Here is a 19176-nt window from a genome sequence, read left to right as displayed (position 1 = left end):
CAAAGTCGCGGAGACCTTGAGCTCTGTCAACTCAACTGCTGTATTCACACTGCCAGGCGTAGCTTTAACTTTCTAGAAGATTCACCACCTCTTAGATTTCAAGAAAAATCCTGAGGAATTTCGAGATTTCTTCTTCCCTTCCTGATGTGAGTTTGGCTCCCTCTCTGACATGGCCATTTTCCTTTTGGCCTGTATCCTTTGTCCTTTAAGGGCTTCCACATCTTTTTGCCCTAAATGGCCAAAATATGTCCCCCACACTGCCAAAACACACAGGTGACTCAAGGTCAGAATCTGGAGGATAGGCCAGCCATTGTTCTGGTGGCTTCTTGAGCTAAATTAATCTAAAACCTTGTCCGAGTGGCCTGTTAAACTGGGTCAAGGTATGGTCAGCAGGCTAACCATTGTTCTTTTTTTCCCTTGGAGTGATGGGGCCACTGCAGATGAAAATATCACAGTCCTGCTAGTGATTGTGTGACTCTTAGATGGCTGGAGTGGCAGACCTAATGTTGCTTAAAGTATTTTCCCATTGTGTGCGTGCGTGTGTGTGTGTGTGTGTGTGTACATTGTGCCTCCTATTTTCACTTTCTGGGAAATTTGCCAGGTTTTCAAGGACTGGGTAGAGAACAAAATAAATATTTGTAGATCGTTTAAAAGGAGACTGGGTATGTTGGATGCCACTCTGCCTATCCAAAGAAAAGCAATTTTATTGCCTTTCGGATATTTTAAAGTAACTACCTTGAGAACCCCAGAAGGTTGATTTTACTAGTTTACTTTTCAGAGTTGTGACCAAGGGGTGTGTGTGTGTGTGTGTGTGTGTGTGTGTGTGTTGGGGGTGTGTTGGGGGTGTGTTGGGGGAGAAGGCCGCAGTCAGAGCCTAGGCAAATGAGCACAAACTCCTTAAAGTTCAGCTGAAGTGACTGAAATTGTGCGAAAAGCAAACCACCTCTCTGTAAGTGTTAATCAGGTTCGAAAGTTAGTGCCGGAAGGTGTTTACTTAACAACATTCAGCATGCACGCTTTGTTTTCTTTTTCTTTCTTTCTTTTTTTTTTTTTTTTAAGGGATTTCACCGAAATTTGGGATGTTCAGCAGTTGGCTGTTTAGTAACCCGTAAATCAGCCTCCTTGGGAGGCTCATTCTGTGTCTGAGATTAAAGCAACCGGAGACCGGGCGTTCAGCGCCTGCCGCTGAGCCTGTGTGAAATGCTTTCCTTCCCGGGGCTGCGGAATCTGGGCGGTCCGCAGCGGTGCAAACAGGCGGTCTGGGTGCCCGGTCGGGAAGCCCATCACCTGTTGGGGCCTCGGGCGCGCGCGGCGCAGGGCGGGCCCAGGGCAGGGGCAGGGGCAGGGGCAGCGGGCGGCTCGGGGAGCACAGCCTCCCCCCTCCTTCCTCCGGGACCGTCCGGCGGGCGGGCGTGCGGGCGGGCGGACGCGGGGGGACGCAGGCACGGAGGGACGGGGGCGGCCCGACGCTGGAATGCAGTTTTCTCGGGCGGGGGAGACTTTGCCCCGGAGTGGAGAACAGTTCGGGGTGGGGTTTCGCACGGTCCCCTCCCCGCCCCCCGCCCCCCGCCCCGGGCCCCCTTCCAGGCGCTTTCTGGGAGCTTGCAGAACTGCGCTCTGAAGTTTAAAGAGCGGCGAGCAGCTAGTGCCGCGGGCGGAGGGACAATGGAAGAAAATGAAAGCCAGAAATGCGAGCCGTGCCTTCCCCGCTCAGCAGACGGCGGACAGAAGCAGGGTAAGTTACAGACTCCTTCAAAGATGGAGTTACGGTTCCGCGCGCTCCTCGCCGCGGGCTGCTTTTTAGAACCCGAGACGCGGCGCATGGCGCGGGGGACGCGCGCTTCTCGGGCTGGCGTGCGTTTTGGAAAGTGCGTGGAGCGCTGTGATTTCTTGGGTCCGACTTCGGTTCTGGCAGGCTTTCCTTAAACAGCCGGAGAAGTGGCGTGGGGATGCCGCGTTGGGGAGCCCAGGGAGCAGGCAGTATGTGTTGTATCTCTAGGCGGTGACAAAATAAATCGCTAAAAGCAGCTTTTTCATACTCGCTGCTCCCAGCCGTGGGAGAAAGGAGCTGTTTCTGGGCAGCTATCTCGTAGGGGAAGGCAGCGTTTCCATTCATTGATTGGGGGAATCCCAGGAGGCAAAGGCATGCTGGGTTGCACGTTTTGCAGAATTTGAGAGTTAACTTACAGAGTTTAGGGATGTTTTATTTTGCAGATCGGAACAGCAGGGGAGCACGGGTCCATCCGGATGATAGATGGGGCTGTGCGGAATCTTTGCATGCTTTAATTCAGAAGTTGGGAGTTGTTAGACGATTTGGGTAGATTTTCTCCAGGCAGTTTTCCTTTAATTGTGTTTGTGATAGACTTGTCTTTTCCGTAGGGAATTTCCAGAAGCTTATGTTGTTCCGAAGAAATTTCACAGTGGGGTTGGGTGGAGAAGGGACTTCTCTGCCCTCCAGTCCGTGACGTCTGTGATGCCAGAGCCTATCATCTGATATCATAGTTCCGAAGAAATTTCACAGTGGGGTTGGGTGGAGAAGGGACTTCTCTGCCCTCCAGTCCGTGACGTCTGTGATGCCAGAGCCTATCATCTGGTATCATATAGGCAGCTTGTTCAGAAACCCTCACAAGCCCGAAACCATCCCCACCCACCCTACCCCAGGTTCATCCAGGGGCCAGTTAGGAACTAAGAGAAGCATTTGCGAGGCTGCCGGGCTCTGCGTGGGAGTAGGGATTATGCACAGGGGAAAAGGTGTGTGTGTTTTAAAAAGGCAAAAGGGAAGTAACAAATGACTCATCCGCACTGAAAATGCAAAACTAAGCTAGATTGAAGAAAATGGAATTACAAGACGTAGAAACCCCCCCAACCCTCTCCCCCCTTACTCCTGCGGGTGAAACTCAGGAACCTTTGAGTTTAGTAAACCCGGGAGAATCCCCCATTTTATAGTCGTCAGTCTAGGTATCTGTGTTTGTGCTTCTAAAACAGAACACTCTTCCTGGAGGGCGCCTGGTCGGTGGGGTCCGGTGGGAGATAAGGCTGGCCTTCCCTCCCTTAACTGATAGGACAGGATCCTACCGCAGAGACTGAGTCTTCCGGCCTCTGTTAAAATGAATGACACAGAATCTAGAGGGGCAATTAGAATGGAACCAATTTAAGAAATAACTTTCAAACAACCACGGCAACTCAAAGATGCTTCAGAGGCTGGAGATGGTTGGGCTGAGGGAATGTGATCACTTTATTTACTTACTCATTCATTCAGTGAACATTGAGCATCTGTTACGTAGTAGTTACTGCTTTAGCTGCTGGGGACCCGGCCATGAACAAAGTAGTTGGAAAATACTTGCTTCCATTGAACTCATGTTCTAAGAACCAAGTTTGGAGGAAAGGGGATAGGAGAGAGAGAGAGAGAGACAATGAACAGATAAATGAAATATATAGCATGTTAGATGGCAGCGTTGCCAGATTTAGCAAATAAAAACACAGGATGCCTAGTTAAATTTGAATTTCAGATGAACAATGAAATTTTTTTTTTTTTGGTATAAGTATATCCCATGCAATATTTGGAACATACTTATGCTAAAAGTATTCCTTGTGTACCTGAAATTCAATTTTAACTGGGCATTTCATATTTTACCCAGCAACTCTATTAAATGGAAATCAGACCATAGGGAACCAGAGGCGGGAAAAGGGAACAGGGAGTATGGAGAGAGAGTTATCAGGGAGAGGGCCTCGCTGGTGTGTGTTTAGAATAAACCTCTGAAAGAGGCTAGGGAGGTAAGAGGCAAGAACTTGTTCAGAGAACAGCAGGGACATGGGAGAAGGGTGGGAAGAAAGAGGTTTAGAGGTAATCCCAGGCCAGATCACACAGCTGCTGGCAGGTCTGACTTGTCATATCAAAGGGAACTATTGGGTGCTGCACGGACAATAACCCTGGTGGGGGCAGGGGAAGGGCAGAGAGACCATGTCAGAGGCTTCTACAGTAAGCCATACAGAAGCCTGGACCTGCAGGACCTGCTTGCACCAACAGGTAGTAGGACAGGTGGTGATGAGAAGACAGGTTCTGTGTATACTGAAAGTACAGCCAAAAGAATTTGCGGAGGGATTGGATGGATGTAAGATGTAAGATACAAGAGAAAAGGAGGAGTCCCAGATGATTTCAGAAATGTCTGTCCGCCTGGCTGGAGGGATGGGGTTGCCGTTTACTTAAACCGGAAAGAAAGCATTTGAGTGCCGCCGAGGAGAGGAAAGGGTGTTTCTGGCTTGGAAATGGAGGAGACCAGGAAGTCCTTTGGATAGGTGAGGATGGAGATGTTTATCTCACATCCAGATGTCCGGAATGCTGATAGCTGCGTGGATATTCTCCGCTGGAACTGAGGAGAAAGGTCTGGGGCCTGTGGTGGATCTGCTGGGATGGGGTCTGTGTGTACAGGTCGCAGTGCGCTCTGGGGCACTTGAGCATTTAGAGGTCGGGCAGGTTGGAGGGGGAGGGGGGGCTAGAGAGATCGTAAGGGTGAGAAGTATCAGGTTATATGTGCGGGGTCCCACTGAGTTCTGTAAAGAAGGACAGCTTCTGTTCCAGGTGGACGGTGAGCACGAGGACCGTACAGGGAGGCCAGGCCTCGGCTCACATCACCTGTAGTACCCCATGCCCGCTCCTAGCCACTCCTAGCCACACCTGATGGTATTGGTTTCTGTGTCTGTTTCACTGGGTTACAGTGCGGAATACCAGGGCCGGCCAGTCTTCTTCATCCTTCACATGCCTTCTACCCAACACACCAGCCATGTAGAAAGCACTCAGGAAATATTTCTTGAACAAAAGGCTAAGGGTCCCATCCCGGGACTTGGAGTTTACCCGTCAGTCTACTGGAGGTAAGGATCCCCTGGGTGATCGTGTGACTTACTATCTAGACCGAGACACTTTTGAAAGTGAAATGGCACCCTATAAATAATTTTGCTGGGATGGCAGTTGTAATGCACAACTGTTCAGGCAAACCAGGGCGTACGGTGACCTCAGGAATAGCTCTCATCAACGAGGCTTCCGTGGCTGGATAAGCAGCCTGCTTAGGTCGGCAGCAGTGTGAGTCTGTACCTCGAGGTGCACCGCACCGAGCAGGCACTCGGTAGTTACTGGCCGAATTGCCGTCTAAAAACCTGATGCTCCCTTTGAAGGCCATGGGCTCCTCAGAGCTGTTCTGGGATGTTCCCTGGGATGTGTCAGTCCCCAGCAACCGTGAGGTGTCTGCTTTTCCTCCAGCCCCTAACCTCTTGAAACCCCTGGGCAGGTGAAGTGTTACCGTCCACCTGCTTGCCTCCCCCAACCCCTGATTCACCAGTGTTTCAAGGTAGTGTTTGCTTTGGGGGGGGGTAATCATTTTGCAATATATAAATGTATCAAACCAGCACACTGTACACCTTAAACTTGCAAAAAAAAAAAAAAAAAAAAAAAAAAAAAAAAGAATGCACTGGCAGTGCCCACTGCCCATCGAGGAGTCCCTGATATTCAGATCTTTGCTCAGAACTCTAAAACTGCCCCATCGGTCTCTGCCCCTTACCTGTTTCATCCTTCCGAGCACTTATTACATATTATTTGTTCATTGTCTGCGTCCCTGTTTGTAATGTGGATCCGCTGTCAGGCAAGGGGATTATCTCTGTCTTGATCACAACTTCACTGCGTTTCCCAAGTCCTTTTAGTGTACAGAGCAGACACTCAAGATGTATTTTTGAGAATGAATGAGTGAATCATCCGACCAACACTTGAGATGAGAATACTTCGCTGGGGAGCAGAGGGACTGTCCCTCTTTTGTCTGAAAACCCATACCAGAAAACTTCTCTGTCACTTACTTAATTTTTCAGGATTTTTAGGTTAATAATGATCATGGTAATTTCAGCTGCAGTTTCTGTGCCAGTTCATGTATGGGGGTGATCTGTGGGATGGTAACAAGAGAACTGGCCAACCGAGGAACCCTGGGGGCCCCCAGCAGAATATGTGATCTGTATTAGTCAAGAGGCTAATTGTTACAACCCTGAAATCTGTGTGGTTTAGTCAATGTTAATTTTTTGAACACAAGGGAATGCGGACATTCCTGGCCAGGTGGATCTCCTGGGCGCCCAGCTTTAGGCTGACTCTGGGATCCCATTCCCCGAGGCTTTGGCATTTTCCACTGGAGCCATTGCATTCAGCTAGCAAAGAAGAAAGAGAACGAGCAAGGATGATTATTCAGGAACCTGGGGCAGGGACTCAAGGTGTCTCCCCTCACTTGCATTGACTGGACGAATTATTAGTCCAAGACCCCCGCTAGATGAAGGGTCCTAGAAAATGCAGCCTTTCTGTGTGTGTGCAAGAGGAGGACACTGTGGTGTGAAGACACAGACGGACAGGATACTGTCGCTGCCACGGGGTTGGGTCAGACAACCAGACAAAACAGCAGTTTCTCATGGTGTTTCTATGGTTAGAGAGGAACTTGGCACAGTTTTAGAGAAGCTCGCCAGGAGCCACTGTAAAGAAGTGAGGGGCTCCTTCTCAGAGAGGCCGTGACTTACCTAGTCTTCGCTCAGGAATAAAAATCCCAGGGAAGTGTGGTTGCTGGCTCTCGGGGAGAAAGTGGGTGTGGAATGTCCTAGCGATACAAGGACCCCGCTGTAAGTCAGTGGACTTGGCTGAAGCCGTCGGAGCTGTGGCCCAGGGGCCCCATGGTCTCCGGCCCGTGGGATAACTTGCTGCATCTCCGCCCTTTGAAACTCTCAGGCGCTTCTGCCCTCCTCACCCCTACTTCTGCTCCACGGAAGGTTGGAGGGGTTGTTCCCTGCCCCAGGCTCCCGTTGTGCTCTCTGCCCTGCTCCCAGCAGCTACAAAGGACTCGCCCTGGGCTGGGCAGAGGCTGGGAGCGGCAGGAAGGGGAAACTGAAAGCGGGTCTTCATGCTCCAGCTCCGTTCTTTGTTTGGCATGGATTCCCAGAATAGGGAGCCGCGGGACACACCCCTCCTTAAACGTTAGCACCCAAACGCATTCCAGGCGAGAAATAGAACTTTATTTCTGTGTTGATGGCTTTGTGGATAATGAAGAACTGGCCCAGACTTGGATCTCTGACTCCAGGGCTGTGGAACTGGGATTCCGTGTGCTTTGCCCGGTCCCCTCTCGTTTGTTTCTCTCCCTGCATAGGAGTTGGGGCTCCTCAGGCGAGAGATCACATTCTCCCCCAAAAGACTGGAATGGTGAAATTGTCACTTCTGCTTCCGGCGCGGAAGTCAGCAGCGCCCAGGAGCGAAGCCTCCCTGGGGAGAAGGCTCCGGTGATGGGGACGCGTGTTCAGGGTGGCTTTGTGTGGATCGTGGTGTTGGGCTGTCGGGGGTGCCTGGGAGGACGTAGCAGGTGCCTGGTGGTCGGATGGGAAACAGATGGGGCCCATAGCTGGGGGAGGTAGAGGGCAAAAAGGTGAGACTCAGGAAGGAGTGAGTCCCACCGGCTCCTGGATGTCTGCCAGGGGACTGTGCCCCCGGGCCATCGGTGCATTAGTCATCGGTGCTGATCACTGCTTTCCACCAATTCACATTAAACCTTGTTAAGCAACTGGAGACATTTTAGAAGAATCCACCAGAGAGAGAGAGAAAAAAAAATGGCAAAGTAGCATAAGGTTGACAGGACCTTGCAGAGCAAAGTGTTAGAAAAAAAATAGGGGTTTAGAGTGTGGGCAAGTCGGAGCTGCCCAAAGGTGAATGGCGACAGAAGATGGACCCTGAATGCCGCCCCTTCCTCTCCTGTTCCTTTCCCAGTTTATCTGAAGGAAGAAAGCGGAAAACTCTTTTCAGTCTCCACGGGGCTACTGTTCTGGCTGCCTTGACCTATCCTGAGGAGCCTTGGATGAAACAGCATATTTCTTGGGAGTCTTGTGACAGAGTGAGGCGGAATGGAACTTTCTGCCCCTGTTGGTGTGGAAGGTTCCTGAACGTTTATCCGTGAGTGTGTCTGTGTGTGCCCACGTGAGGAAGTCACCTTTCCAGAGATCCAGTCCTGCTCATTAATCTAGCTGTCCTGGATAATTTTGAAAATATGTTAATGATGTCAAAAGTAATCGTAAAAATCTGTTTAAAAAGTCAACAGCGTTACATCAAGTGTACAACAAGTTTTGGGCTAATATAAAACTCATGTGCACACATACGCACTCCAGAAGCTAAAGCTAAACCAGATTGCACACGTATTTACCAAGCTGACATATGGCATTTTCTGCATCTAGCGTCACTCAGCGGATCCTGTTCCTTCTGTTTTATTCAAGAAGACACCACAAAGAAGGTAGCCGTCATGTGAGTGCACGTCACGCGAAGGCAACCTAAATAAATAATACCGTTCATCTCTCAATATCTTTTTAGTCAATAGTTTCATCTTCCCCCCCTTCTGAATTTACTGCTGAAACACGTGAAAAGTAGGAGAATTAACCAGTTTGGCTATTTTCTTCCTCCCTTTCCTCATCGGTGTTGATGGAGATGCTATAATTAGCAATGTAATGAGAAGTGAAGAGTAAACAAGAAGAATCATTCCCAGAACACTCTTCTAGGGATGGAAAAGCAGAGTAGGAAAGCCAGCCTGAGTTTAAAATGTTTTCTATGCCTAACCAAAGGGTGTTGTACCGAGAGTTCTGTAGAGAGACGTTTCTAGATAGTGAGGTGGGCAATGTGTTGGTGGCGTTGCCTTTAGACGAGCTCGTTTAGGCATAAGCCGGGCACTCTGGGTGTCTCTGGTGTAAAGTCTGGTTTCTCTGTCTGAGACTCCAATCTAGAACTTTCGAATATTAGATCTCTTTTTCTGCCCCTAACTTTTCAAGATCAATAGTTAACAAATGGAAACGTCTTTAAAAAATAGATTAGATTTTAAAGGGTGTAGAGCTAGAAGACTGTGTATCTATTACTGGTCCACCATCTTCATTTTAATCACGAAGACAGTGAGACTGGAAGGGATCTAAGTCTAGCGTGAAAGGCAGAACTCCTGAGACCCCCCCACTCAGTGCTTTTTCCTGGGAATTCAGTGAACAGGGACACTCTGTTCGGCCTGCATCTGTGTAGGGTCTAAGAACTCTTCCTTTCAAAGATAATTTGAATGTTTATAACATTCTCTTGCTGTTCGCGGGGTTTGGAGAAGTAATTGCCTTTGTCTTTTCAGTTATCTGGAATCTGCAAACCCAACAACCCATTTGCCAGCCATCGAGAATGAGTAGAGATCCCCTGTCCGCGTCGGGCAGGGGAAGCATTGTCATTGCCTCGCTCACTTGCTCCCTTCTAGGTGGAAGTCAGCTTGGCCCTTAAAGCCCAGGTCAGAGGCAGGGTCAAGCCCAAGGGTCTAGGTTTAGGCCATCCACACGTATCATATCTCTTCCCTTTCACTGTGTGTTTTAAAGTCCGCTTTCCATAAAATGTGTCTAAGCCTTTCCATTCCCTCCATTCTTACCTGATGATAATATTAACCTAATAATATTCCATCTGTTTGCTTTATCCGAATTGGCGAGGGAGGCTGGATTTTGTATGTGGTTCACCCATCAGTGATTATGAGAGCTTTTTTGGGTCTTGGGGATGAAGTAAGTGTCTCAGATTGTAGAAATGTAAAAGTCCTGTTACCAGCATGAAATTGTAATTAAAAAAATAAAGAAATAATAAGAACCACTGCAATTAACTTTTCTATGATTACGGATGAAGGTAAGGGGGAACCCAGTAGCCTGCAAACTAGTCTGACCACGTGTTCTTATTTTGAATAACCTCAGGGAACAGTCAGACATAGCCCACTTTTTTCTGCAATTTTTCCTTTTAGTGTGATTTTTTTTTTTTTGTAGTTCCTTTGATTGTTGATTTTATTCCCCCTTCTTGCCTTAAAAACAAAAACACAAACAAAAACACCTGCTAGGTTACACTTACACATTAACAGCCGCCACATACCCTCTCGGTATTCTTTAAATGAGATATCTATTGAGATCATTAATTATGAACTGTACTTTGTTCTTTTTGACTTTCAGAACAAGGAAAAAGCAGTCTCCATGTAACGTCCTTAGAAGATGCAGAATGCCGCAGAACCAAGGAACGCCTCTCTAATGGAAACAGTCGTGTTTCAGTTTCCCGGCCGTCCCGCAACATCCCAAGGAGACACACTCTAGGTGGGCCCCGAAGTTCCAAAGAAATCCTGGGAATGCAAACATCTGAGATGGACAGGAAGAGAGAAGCTTTCCTGGAACATCTGAAGCAGAAATACCCTCATCATGCCACCGCAATCATGGGCCACCAAGAGAGGCTGAGAGACCAGGTAGGAACATGGCACCATTTTGCTGTGCACAGCTCATTCTGAAATGAACATGAGGGAAAGCAGAGTGACCGGCAGTTCAGAGGGGGAAAAACAGTGGAGTCGATTGTGCCCACTGTTGGGTTGTTCCAGGTCTGTTTTGGCCCTTGGGAGGAGAAGGCAGCCTGCAGTTAAAGGTTTGACCTGAAAGCTCAGTTCTCTTGAATGCCAGAGAGGAGAGACCCAGAGAGCCTGCGCTTCCCCCAAAAGGATTGTCCTGGTGTTCAGCCACAAATACATCTGACGTATAGGCAGTAAAGGGTATTACTCTCCTGAGGGAGGCCTAGGATCAATTACTGTGCACTCAGAAAGCACTTGAGTGCTTAGCACAGTGAATGAATGAATGAATATATACATACATAAATACGTTTTCAGGGTCAAGCGGAGCACAGAGGGGTAGACTTACGGTAAATGCCTTTTCCTTAGGAAGCTGACATTAGGGTTCAGTTTCTGCTCTTTTTTTTTTTTTTTTTTTCCCTTTTAATCACAGATGTTTACCTCTTGCATTCTTGGCTTTCCGCTGTCATCAGCTACCTCTTTTCTCAGGTTATCTTGACAGCTGCACAGATTACCACCCAACTGTGGCTTCGGATGTTTCTGTTTTTGTTTCTTGGCTGCGTGCAATGACTTCTTTAGCAGACAGTACAGTTTTGGGGTCGCAGGAGATGGGAGGTCTCCCGTGTAGCCCTCACAGGCATGTTATCCGATTGACCTTTGAGGCTGGAGGACATGGTGAAGGAAGCAGAGCCTACTTGGGGAAGAGGGTGGGCTGTTATTGATTTCCACACTCCAGGGAGAGGGGCGCGTTCGCTGTTTTAAGTCAAGTGTCTTGCCAGTTAACTGATTACGAGAGTAATGTGTAACTAACTCAGCTTTTGGGCATTCGTGGAAATGGAAATTGGCGTTGGCCTGAATAATTTGATCCTGTACTTCATCCTCAGTCTCATTTTATGCATTTAAATTCAACCTTCTCTTCTCTGAAATCTTTATTAGAGTGCCTAAAATGATAAAATGAGCTTTATGGGCTGTATGTTGGTTTTTTTGTTCATGTTGCCAAAAGGCAGCAGACCCAGAAGAGAGAAGGGCAGGGAATCCTGGTTGATGTAGAGCCGATAAATTCTTCAGTAATTAAGAAAATGGTGACTGTTTTCATTTCAAGTGCATATAGAAAATACACCTGGGGCGCCTGGGTGGCTCAGTGGGTTAAGCCGCTGCCTTCGGCTCAGGTCATGATCTCAGGGTCCTGGGATCGAGCCCCACATTGGGCTCTCTGCTAAGCGGGGAGCCTGCTTCCTCCTCTCTCTCTCTCTGCCTACTTGTGATCTCTCCCTCTCTGTGTCAAATAAATAAATAAAATCTTTAAAAAAAAAAAAAAGAAAAGAAAATACACCTATTATATGTATGCATGTATTTATTTATTTATTTACTCACTTGAGTTTTGTCCCACAGTTTTATAAGATATAATTGACATATATAAAAATATCCCTATTTTTTCGTTGCTGGTAGGGTCAGTATCCATATAAGTAATGCGTCTTGTTTTTATGAGGCACCATACTTTATCCAAAGTGGTTTAGATGGAGGAAACTCAAACTTAGAATAGTTACAAATACACAGATTTCTAAGGCAAAGTTGGAATTTGAATCTGGTTAAGTCTGAGTTCACAACCCTTGTTGAGTCCACTGTTCTGTAAGTTGATCATTGCCTGTAGAGCAGGTCGTATGGCAAAAAAAAAAAAAAAAAAAAAAAAAAAGAAAAGAAAAGAAAGAAAAAAAAAGCCTTCGTTTCCTTGGTTTTTGACTCATCTAATAATTAAATTGATGTAAGACGGATTAACAGGCGAAAAGCAAACTAAATGTATACTTCCTGTGTATACATGAGAGAGACCCAGGAAAACTGAGTAACTCCCTAAAATGGCCAAAGCCATCACCTGAAGTACCATGTTCAACTAAAGACAAAAACAGTTGTTGGGGGTGGGAGTCAGTTATGGGAGGTTACCCTGAAAAGCATAATAATCAAGGATAAAGTTGTTAGGACCTAAAATAATTTAGATAGTGTGCCTGGCTCAAAAAAGGAGCTATTAACTAGGGACTACTATTTCTCTAAAAGACCTCTCTGTCCAGCAGGGCAAACATCTAATTATCAAACATCTCTTCTTTTTGTTCTGTGAATCACCTTCCTCTCCTTTGAAGCCCTAAGCCCCTACCCCATTCCTTAGCTTAGGATGTCCTATAAGCCTCAACTGACCCTACATGTTCTTGGGTCTCATATTCTTTTACAGGGTTCCTATATATACATAATTAACTTTGTTTCTCCCATGTTAATATGCCATGTTAATATCAATTACCTAATTACCACTTACCTAATATTGAGGTTCTAAATACCGCATACTCTTCTGCTGGCTGTTTTCCTGGCTGCCTCCCAGAGAAGTGGCTTTAATGAAAACAATGCGGCTGGGGGGAGTTTAAGAGTAAGATGGTAACCACGCTGTATCTAGCATCTTACATGAAATACCTGGGTATTAAGGGAATCTAGATTCCAATTCCTTGGGATTAAACCAAAGGAGAATTAGAGCATACCTTACATTTCAATCTCAGTTCACACACTGCGATGTTAATATCAATTCACCCGCCCAAAACTTGGAAGGGTAAAGGGAATTTTTTTCCTCCCCAACAGTCTGTACATGCGGTGTAAGGGACATGGTGAGGTTCTGTGTGTGTGTGTGTCTGTGTGTGTGTGTGTGACTATAAGGACAAGGGTGAGGGTAAAGGAAGTTAGGAAATTGATAGTGTGTTGAATGAGGAGGGAGAATATATATTTTTAAAATTAGAAATATATTCATTTTGCTGAGAAATTGAGAAGTTAGTATTTCAAAATGGTATATTTTTCGCATTAAAAATATTTGTTAACTTGGGGCGCCTGGGGGCTCAGTGGGTTGAGCCGCTGCCTTCGGCTCAGGTCATGATCTCGGGGTCCTGGGATCGAGTCCCACATCGGGCTCTCTGCTCAGCAGGGAGCCTGCTTCCCTCTCTCTCTCTCTCTCTCTCTCTGCCTGCCTCTCTGCCTGCTTGTGATCTCTCTCTGTCAAATAAATAAATAGATACCTTTAAAAAAAATATTTGTTAACTTTACTGTTACTCATGATCTCATAATTACTGCTACTGCTATGATGAGGCTTTGGCTAACACTCTCACATGGGAAGCCTAAATATAACGTGAGGGGTTCATGGGATCAGATGACTGGGAATAATGACTGTGGCTTAGCGGCCTCAACCTCTGATCTATCCCTGCATCTCCGCCACAGGTGTCTTCTGACTGTGGCTGGTCAGCTGTCCCTTTACTGGGTAATTCAGGATGAATTCTTGGGTATTCCAAGCTGACCATTTATTTTATTTTATTTTATTTTTTAAGATTTTATTTATTTATTTGATAGAGATCACAAGTAGGCAGAGAGGCAGGCAGAGAGAGAGGGGGAAGCAGGCTCCCCGCTGAGCAGAGAGCCCGATGTGGGGCTCGATCCCAGGACCCTGAGATCACAACCCGAGCCGAAGGCAGCGGCTTAACTCACTGAGACACCCAGGCGCCCCCCAAGCTGACCATTTAAAGGGGGAAAGATTCTGATGCCTGGCTTTGTGTACGTGTTTTTTCCTTCTGTTGTTCCTCAGATGACCCCTACTCAGCGTTGTGCACATCAGAGATAAGCTCAGGCAGTTCACGGTTTAGGAAATTCCTGTGGACAGCACTTCGTCTTCTGGTTTTTCCATTCTTTTTCTCCTACTGTCTGTTTCCTCTTTCCTGTCCTCTTCTCCAGGGCACCCTTTGTTCCTCCCTGACCTTCTTAAAGTGGATCATTCCAGGCTTCCTTTGCAGGAAGATCGTATGACCAGCCGTAAGGAGGAATTCAAATAAACAGGTCTGACCACTTACCTAATATTGAGGTTCTAAATACCGCATACTCTTCTGCTGGCTGCTTTCCTGGCTGCCTCCCAGAGAAGTGGCTTTAATGAAAACAGTGCCGCTGGGGGGAGTTTAAGAGTAAGATGGTAACCACGCTGTATCTAGCATCTTACATGAAGTACCTGGGTATTAAGGGAATCTAGATTCCAATTCCTTGGGATTAAACCAAAGGAGAATTAGAGCATACCTTACATTTCAATCTCACTTCACACACTGCGAGATTCATGGTTGAAAACTTGTATTTGAGCCTTTGAAAATAAGCCAATCAAGAATTTTCTTGAGTCTGAATTACTGAAAAGAGGTTTCCTTAACTTCCTTCTACTGTCTCCTGAAAATGCAGATGACCATTAGTGCAGCATAATACTTATCTGCATAGTAGTAGCTTTTTTTAAAAGGATCATATTTATTTATTTGATAGAGAGGGAGATCACAAGTAGGCAGAGAGGCAGGCGGGGGGAGTGGGGGTGGGAAGCAGGCTCCCTGCTGAGCAGAAAGCTGGATACAGGCCTTGATCCCAGGACCCTGAGATCATGACCTGAGCCGAAGGCAGAGGCTTAACCCACTGAACCACCCAGGCACCCTGCATGGTAGTAGCTTTAATGGTACTAACGCCCTGACATACGTGTGTGGGGCAATCCGAGCATGAAGCCACATCACCTAGCAGCTGAGAATTTGGCAATGAGGCCTGGCAGGGCTGGACTGGAATTCAGCCTCCACCATGAGCTTAATTGTATGATTGGAGCTAAAGACTTTATCCTTCTCTGCTCCTGTTCCCTCATTTGTCAAAGGACAATAACACCAGTATCAGAGAGTGCTGAAAAAGAAAGCCGTGGGTCCTCTTACTGTTTCAAAGGCAGCTCCTGCATTACAATATTCTGGTTGATGGGATCCAAAAAAAGAGTCTCCACAGCTCTTCTTCGCAAATTGGTATTCAGATTCATTTTACATTTTTACCAACCCTGTTTGGATACCTGAAGATTGTTTTTTTTCCATTGCCCGAGCATAATTTTATTACCTTTCTGGAACGTATTTGTATGTTAACATCATTAAAAGCTTAAAATTTGGATTTCTTTCACTTACTCATACCATATAGCTTTATTTGGCACCTGCCATGGTAAAAGTGCAATGAGATGTGGCCCCTGACATCATGTCAGTAAAAGAAAGAAAGCATTGGTGTACAGATACTGATCCTTCAAGATCCGGCCCAGATGTCACACCTTCTAAGTTGGTCACAACATCCTATTTTTTTTTTTTAAAGATTTTATTTATTTATTTGACAGACAGAGATCACAAGTAGGCAGAGAGAGAGAAGGAAGCAGGTTCCCCGCTGAGCAGAGAGCCCGATGCAGGGCTTGATCCCAGGACCCTGGATCATGACCTGAGCCAAAGGCAGAGGCTTTAACCCACTGAGCCACCCAGCGCCCCTGGTCACATCTTACAGTACTTATATTACACTATCTAGTAATGCCTTTATCATACTTCTCTTTCCCATATAGAATATACTTATGGAAGGCAAGAACCTTGTTTTAGTTACCTTTGTAAAGTCAGCATTTAAGGGAATATGCAACCTAAATGAAGCCTCATCAGTTTTTGTTGAATGAAGGAATGAGTTCGCCAATGTATTTCTAATACAATTAGAATGTGATAGGATCTAATACAATTAGGATGTGATAGGGGTGCCTGGGTGGCTCAGTGGGTTAAAGCTCTGCCTTTGGCTCAGGTCATGATCCCAGGGTTTTCGAGCCCTACATTGGGCTCTCTGCTCAGCAGGGAGCCTGCTTCCTCCTCTCTCTCTGCCTCTCTGCCTGCTTGTGATCTCTGTCTGTCAAATAAATAAATAAAATCTTTAAAAAAAAAAAAAAAAGAATGTGATAGGAACCATATGAGGGATAAGGGGTGGGGGGGGGAGAATCCAAAAATTATGGAATCATTTGCAGCTTGGGAAGTCAAAACAGACTGAAGCTAAGAAGCTAAGACAAGATAAGTAATTTCCCTCAAGTCAAGAAGCCACCATTTGGACCAAGGTCATAGTCCCTCAAGTCTGTGGTCTTCCTATTTGTTACTGACTGGTATTTGCTTCCTCCACCTTTAGTTTTTCTGAAGTTTTGGTAACAAAATTAACGTAGATCACCGCAGGTCGAGCAATAGAGACATTTCGTTGCCATTTCTTTTTTCTTTCTTTCTTTTTTTTTTTTAAAGATTTTATTTATTTATTTGACAGACAGAGATCACAAGTAGGCAGAGAGGCAGGCAGAGAGAGAGAGAGGGAAGCAGGCTCCCCGAGGAGCAGAGAGCCCGATGCGGGGCTCAATCCCAGCACCCTGAGATCATGACCTGAGCCGAAGGCAGCGGCTTAACCCACTGAGCCACCCAGGCGCCCCTCGTCGCCAGTTCTTTAAAAAAGATTAATCTTGGGGCCCCTGGGTGGCAGTTGGTTGAGCATCTGCCTCTTGGTTTTGGCTCAGGCTGTGAGCCGGGGTTGGGCCCCATGCTCGGCGAGACATCTGCTTAGGATGCTCTTTGCCTCTCCCTCTGCCCCTCTGCCCAGCACAAACACGCATACACCCTCTCTCTCTCAAATAAGTAAATAAATCTTTTTTTTTTTTTTTTTTTAAAGATTTTATTTATTTGACAGAGAGAGATCACAAGCAGGCAGAGAGGCAGGCAGAGAGAGAGGAGGAAGCAGGCTCCCTGCTGAGCAGAGAGCCCGATGCGGGCCTCGATCCCAGGACCCTGAGATCATGACCTGAGCCGAAGGCAGCGGCTTAACCCACTGAGCCACCCAGGCGCCCAAGTAAATAAATCTTTAAAAAATAATAAAAAATAAAAAGATAAATCTTAATTCCAGCATGCATGACATAATCATAGAAAATAGATTCTTGTATATATTTTACATTGAAAGGCAGTTACTTTTTTTTTTTTTTAAAGATTTTATTTATTTGACAGACAGAGATCACAAGTAGGCAGAGAGGCAGGCAGAGAGAGAGAGAGGAGGAAGCGGACTCCCTGCTGAGCAGAGAGCCCGATGCGGGACTCGATCCCAGGACCCTGAGATCATGACCTGAGCCGAAGGCAGCGGCTTAACCCACTGAGCCACCCAGGCGCCCAGGCAGTTACTTTTTTGAAGCAGCTCTGAGTTCCAAAGGGTCTTTAGTTCAGCCGTCTCTCAGTCAAGGTCGCCGTGTAACTACACAATTTGGGAAAGCCCTTCTTGTATGTCTTCATTAACAAGCAAATGTCCATCTGTCCATCTTGCTGTCACCAACAGAAACCAGCTTTCTGCTCTTAGTCTCAGAAACCCTTCTGAAAATGATGTGTCAGTTTTTATTTTCCAGTTATGCACTGGAAATAACTAGTCAACGAACTAGGTCTGTAGTATCTGCTTTGTGGTCACAATTCATTTATATGTAGTCTTTTTTTTTTTTTTAAGATTTTATTTATTGATTTGACAGACAGACGTCACAAGTGGGCAGAGACGCAGGCAGAGAGAGAGAGAGAGGAGGAAACAGGCTCCCTGCTGAGCAGAGAGCCCGATGTGGGACTTGATCCCCGGACCCTGAGATCATGACCTGAGCCGAAGGCAGAGGCTTAACCCGCTGAGCCACCCAGGCTCCCCATTTATATGTAGTCTTATAGCTAATGTGGTGGAACTTGATGTGGAATGAGTAATACGTTTTTGTTAAATATTTCAGACTTTTTATTAACATATAATGTATTATTTGTCCCATTTTAACATGAAAGCTTACTGTGTACTTCCATTTAATACAGTGAGTGAGAGAGACGTGAAGGTGTATTTTCCTTTGATAAGGCATTGTGGAGGGGTCAAATCAGGAGATAAGAATGTGAACAATAAAACTATCTGATAGGGGTCCCTAAGGCGTAAGGCGGAGGCCTTCCCTCAGGCCAGGGCTACAGGCCATCTCAGTGCCTCCCCGTCACCCAGCCTCGCCCTTGTGCTTGTTTGCAAATAGCACTGGGGCTGTTTCCTCAGTGTCTGGTTCCTTTGGCCTCACTTCCCATTGTTTACCACAGTCCAGGGCGTCTGGTGCTGAAATGTGTGCCACCAATGGTGGAAGGGAGAATAAGGAAAAATTTTATAAATATATTTTTATAAATATTTTTATAAATATTAATATCAATAAGGAAAATATTTATTGGTCTTTTTATTCATAAATACCCCAGCTTCTGGTTCATGCTACTTTTTTTTTTTTTTTAATGACTTCTAAGAAAACTTTATTTATTAGTGAAGAGTTGTTCTATGGAATTTGGAACTGTAGGCTTCCGGTCAGACTCAACATTATCTGTTCTTTTGACTGACATCTCCTTTTCAGAAGGTATATCCTTGATTTTATCAAGAATCATGGAACATTACCCAGTTAAAGACCGGGAGTGAGAGAAGTCTTAACTGCATTTGAATCAGAACAGCAGGTCTTAAGAATCAAACACTCCCTCAAGTTGGTAGATTAAAGATATTCTTACTCCTGTTCCCTCCCAATGTCACTGAAAAAAAGTTAAGGGTATTAACAGTGGGAAGAGAGAGAGAAACGTTCTTCATCTCGAATGAAGCAAGGAAGTGATCAGGACCCGTGGAATGGCTTTGGGAGACTAGGGAATGTCTTCGTGGAGGCCCCGTGTACACGGAATGTAGAAAGTGGAGGTGGAGTTGATGGAAGGAAGTTTGCTGCCGACAATTTGTATGTTCTCGACCTCACCTTCCGCAGGTGAAGCTTTCCAGATGGAAAACAGGGTCAGCAGGAGAGAGCAGACAATGATTACCAGATCACAACACATCCAGTCACAGAAGGGCTGTGATTTAAGTGGCTTTGCTGGGGGGTCTGGAGGTCTCAGTTGTTTATGTGGCCGACCTTTGGTTTTGGCTCAGGTCGTGATCTCAGGGTGGTGAGGTC

General features: G+C 46.3%; 1 protein-coding gene across 1 annotated transcript in view; it reads left to right on the top strand.

The window, feature by feature from the left end:
• Positions 1-1233: 1233 nt before the first annotated feature.
• Positions 1234-19176, top strand: part of KIAA1217 (KIAA1217 ortholog) — a 290673-nt gene continuing 272730 nt past the window's right edge. The window contains 2 exon segments of the mRNA XM_004757614.3: positions 1234-1735; positions 9997-10280. Coding sequence (XP_004757671.3) covers positions 1666-1735; positions 9997-10280 — 354 coding nt within the window. The 5' untranslated portion in view covers positions 1234-1665.

The sequence above is a fragment of the Mustela putorius genome, unplaced genomic scaffold (genome assembly GCF_011764305.1).
Source record: "Mustela putorius furo isolate JIRA1106 unplaced genomic scaffold, ASM1176430v1.1 tig00000827_pilon_pilon_pilon, whole genome shotgun sequence".
Lineage (NCBI taxonomy): Eukaryota > Metazoa > Chordata > Mammalia > Carnivora > Mustelidae > Mustela > Mustela putorius.
This window is presented reverse-complemented; position numbering and strand designations above follow the sequence as displayed.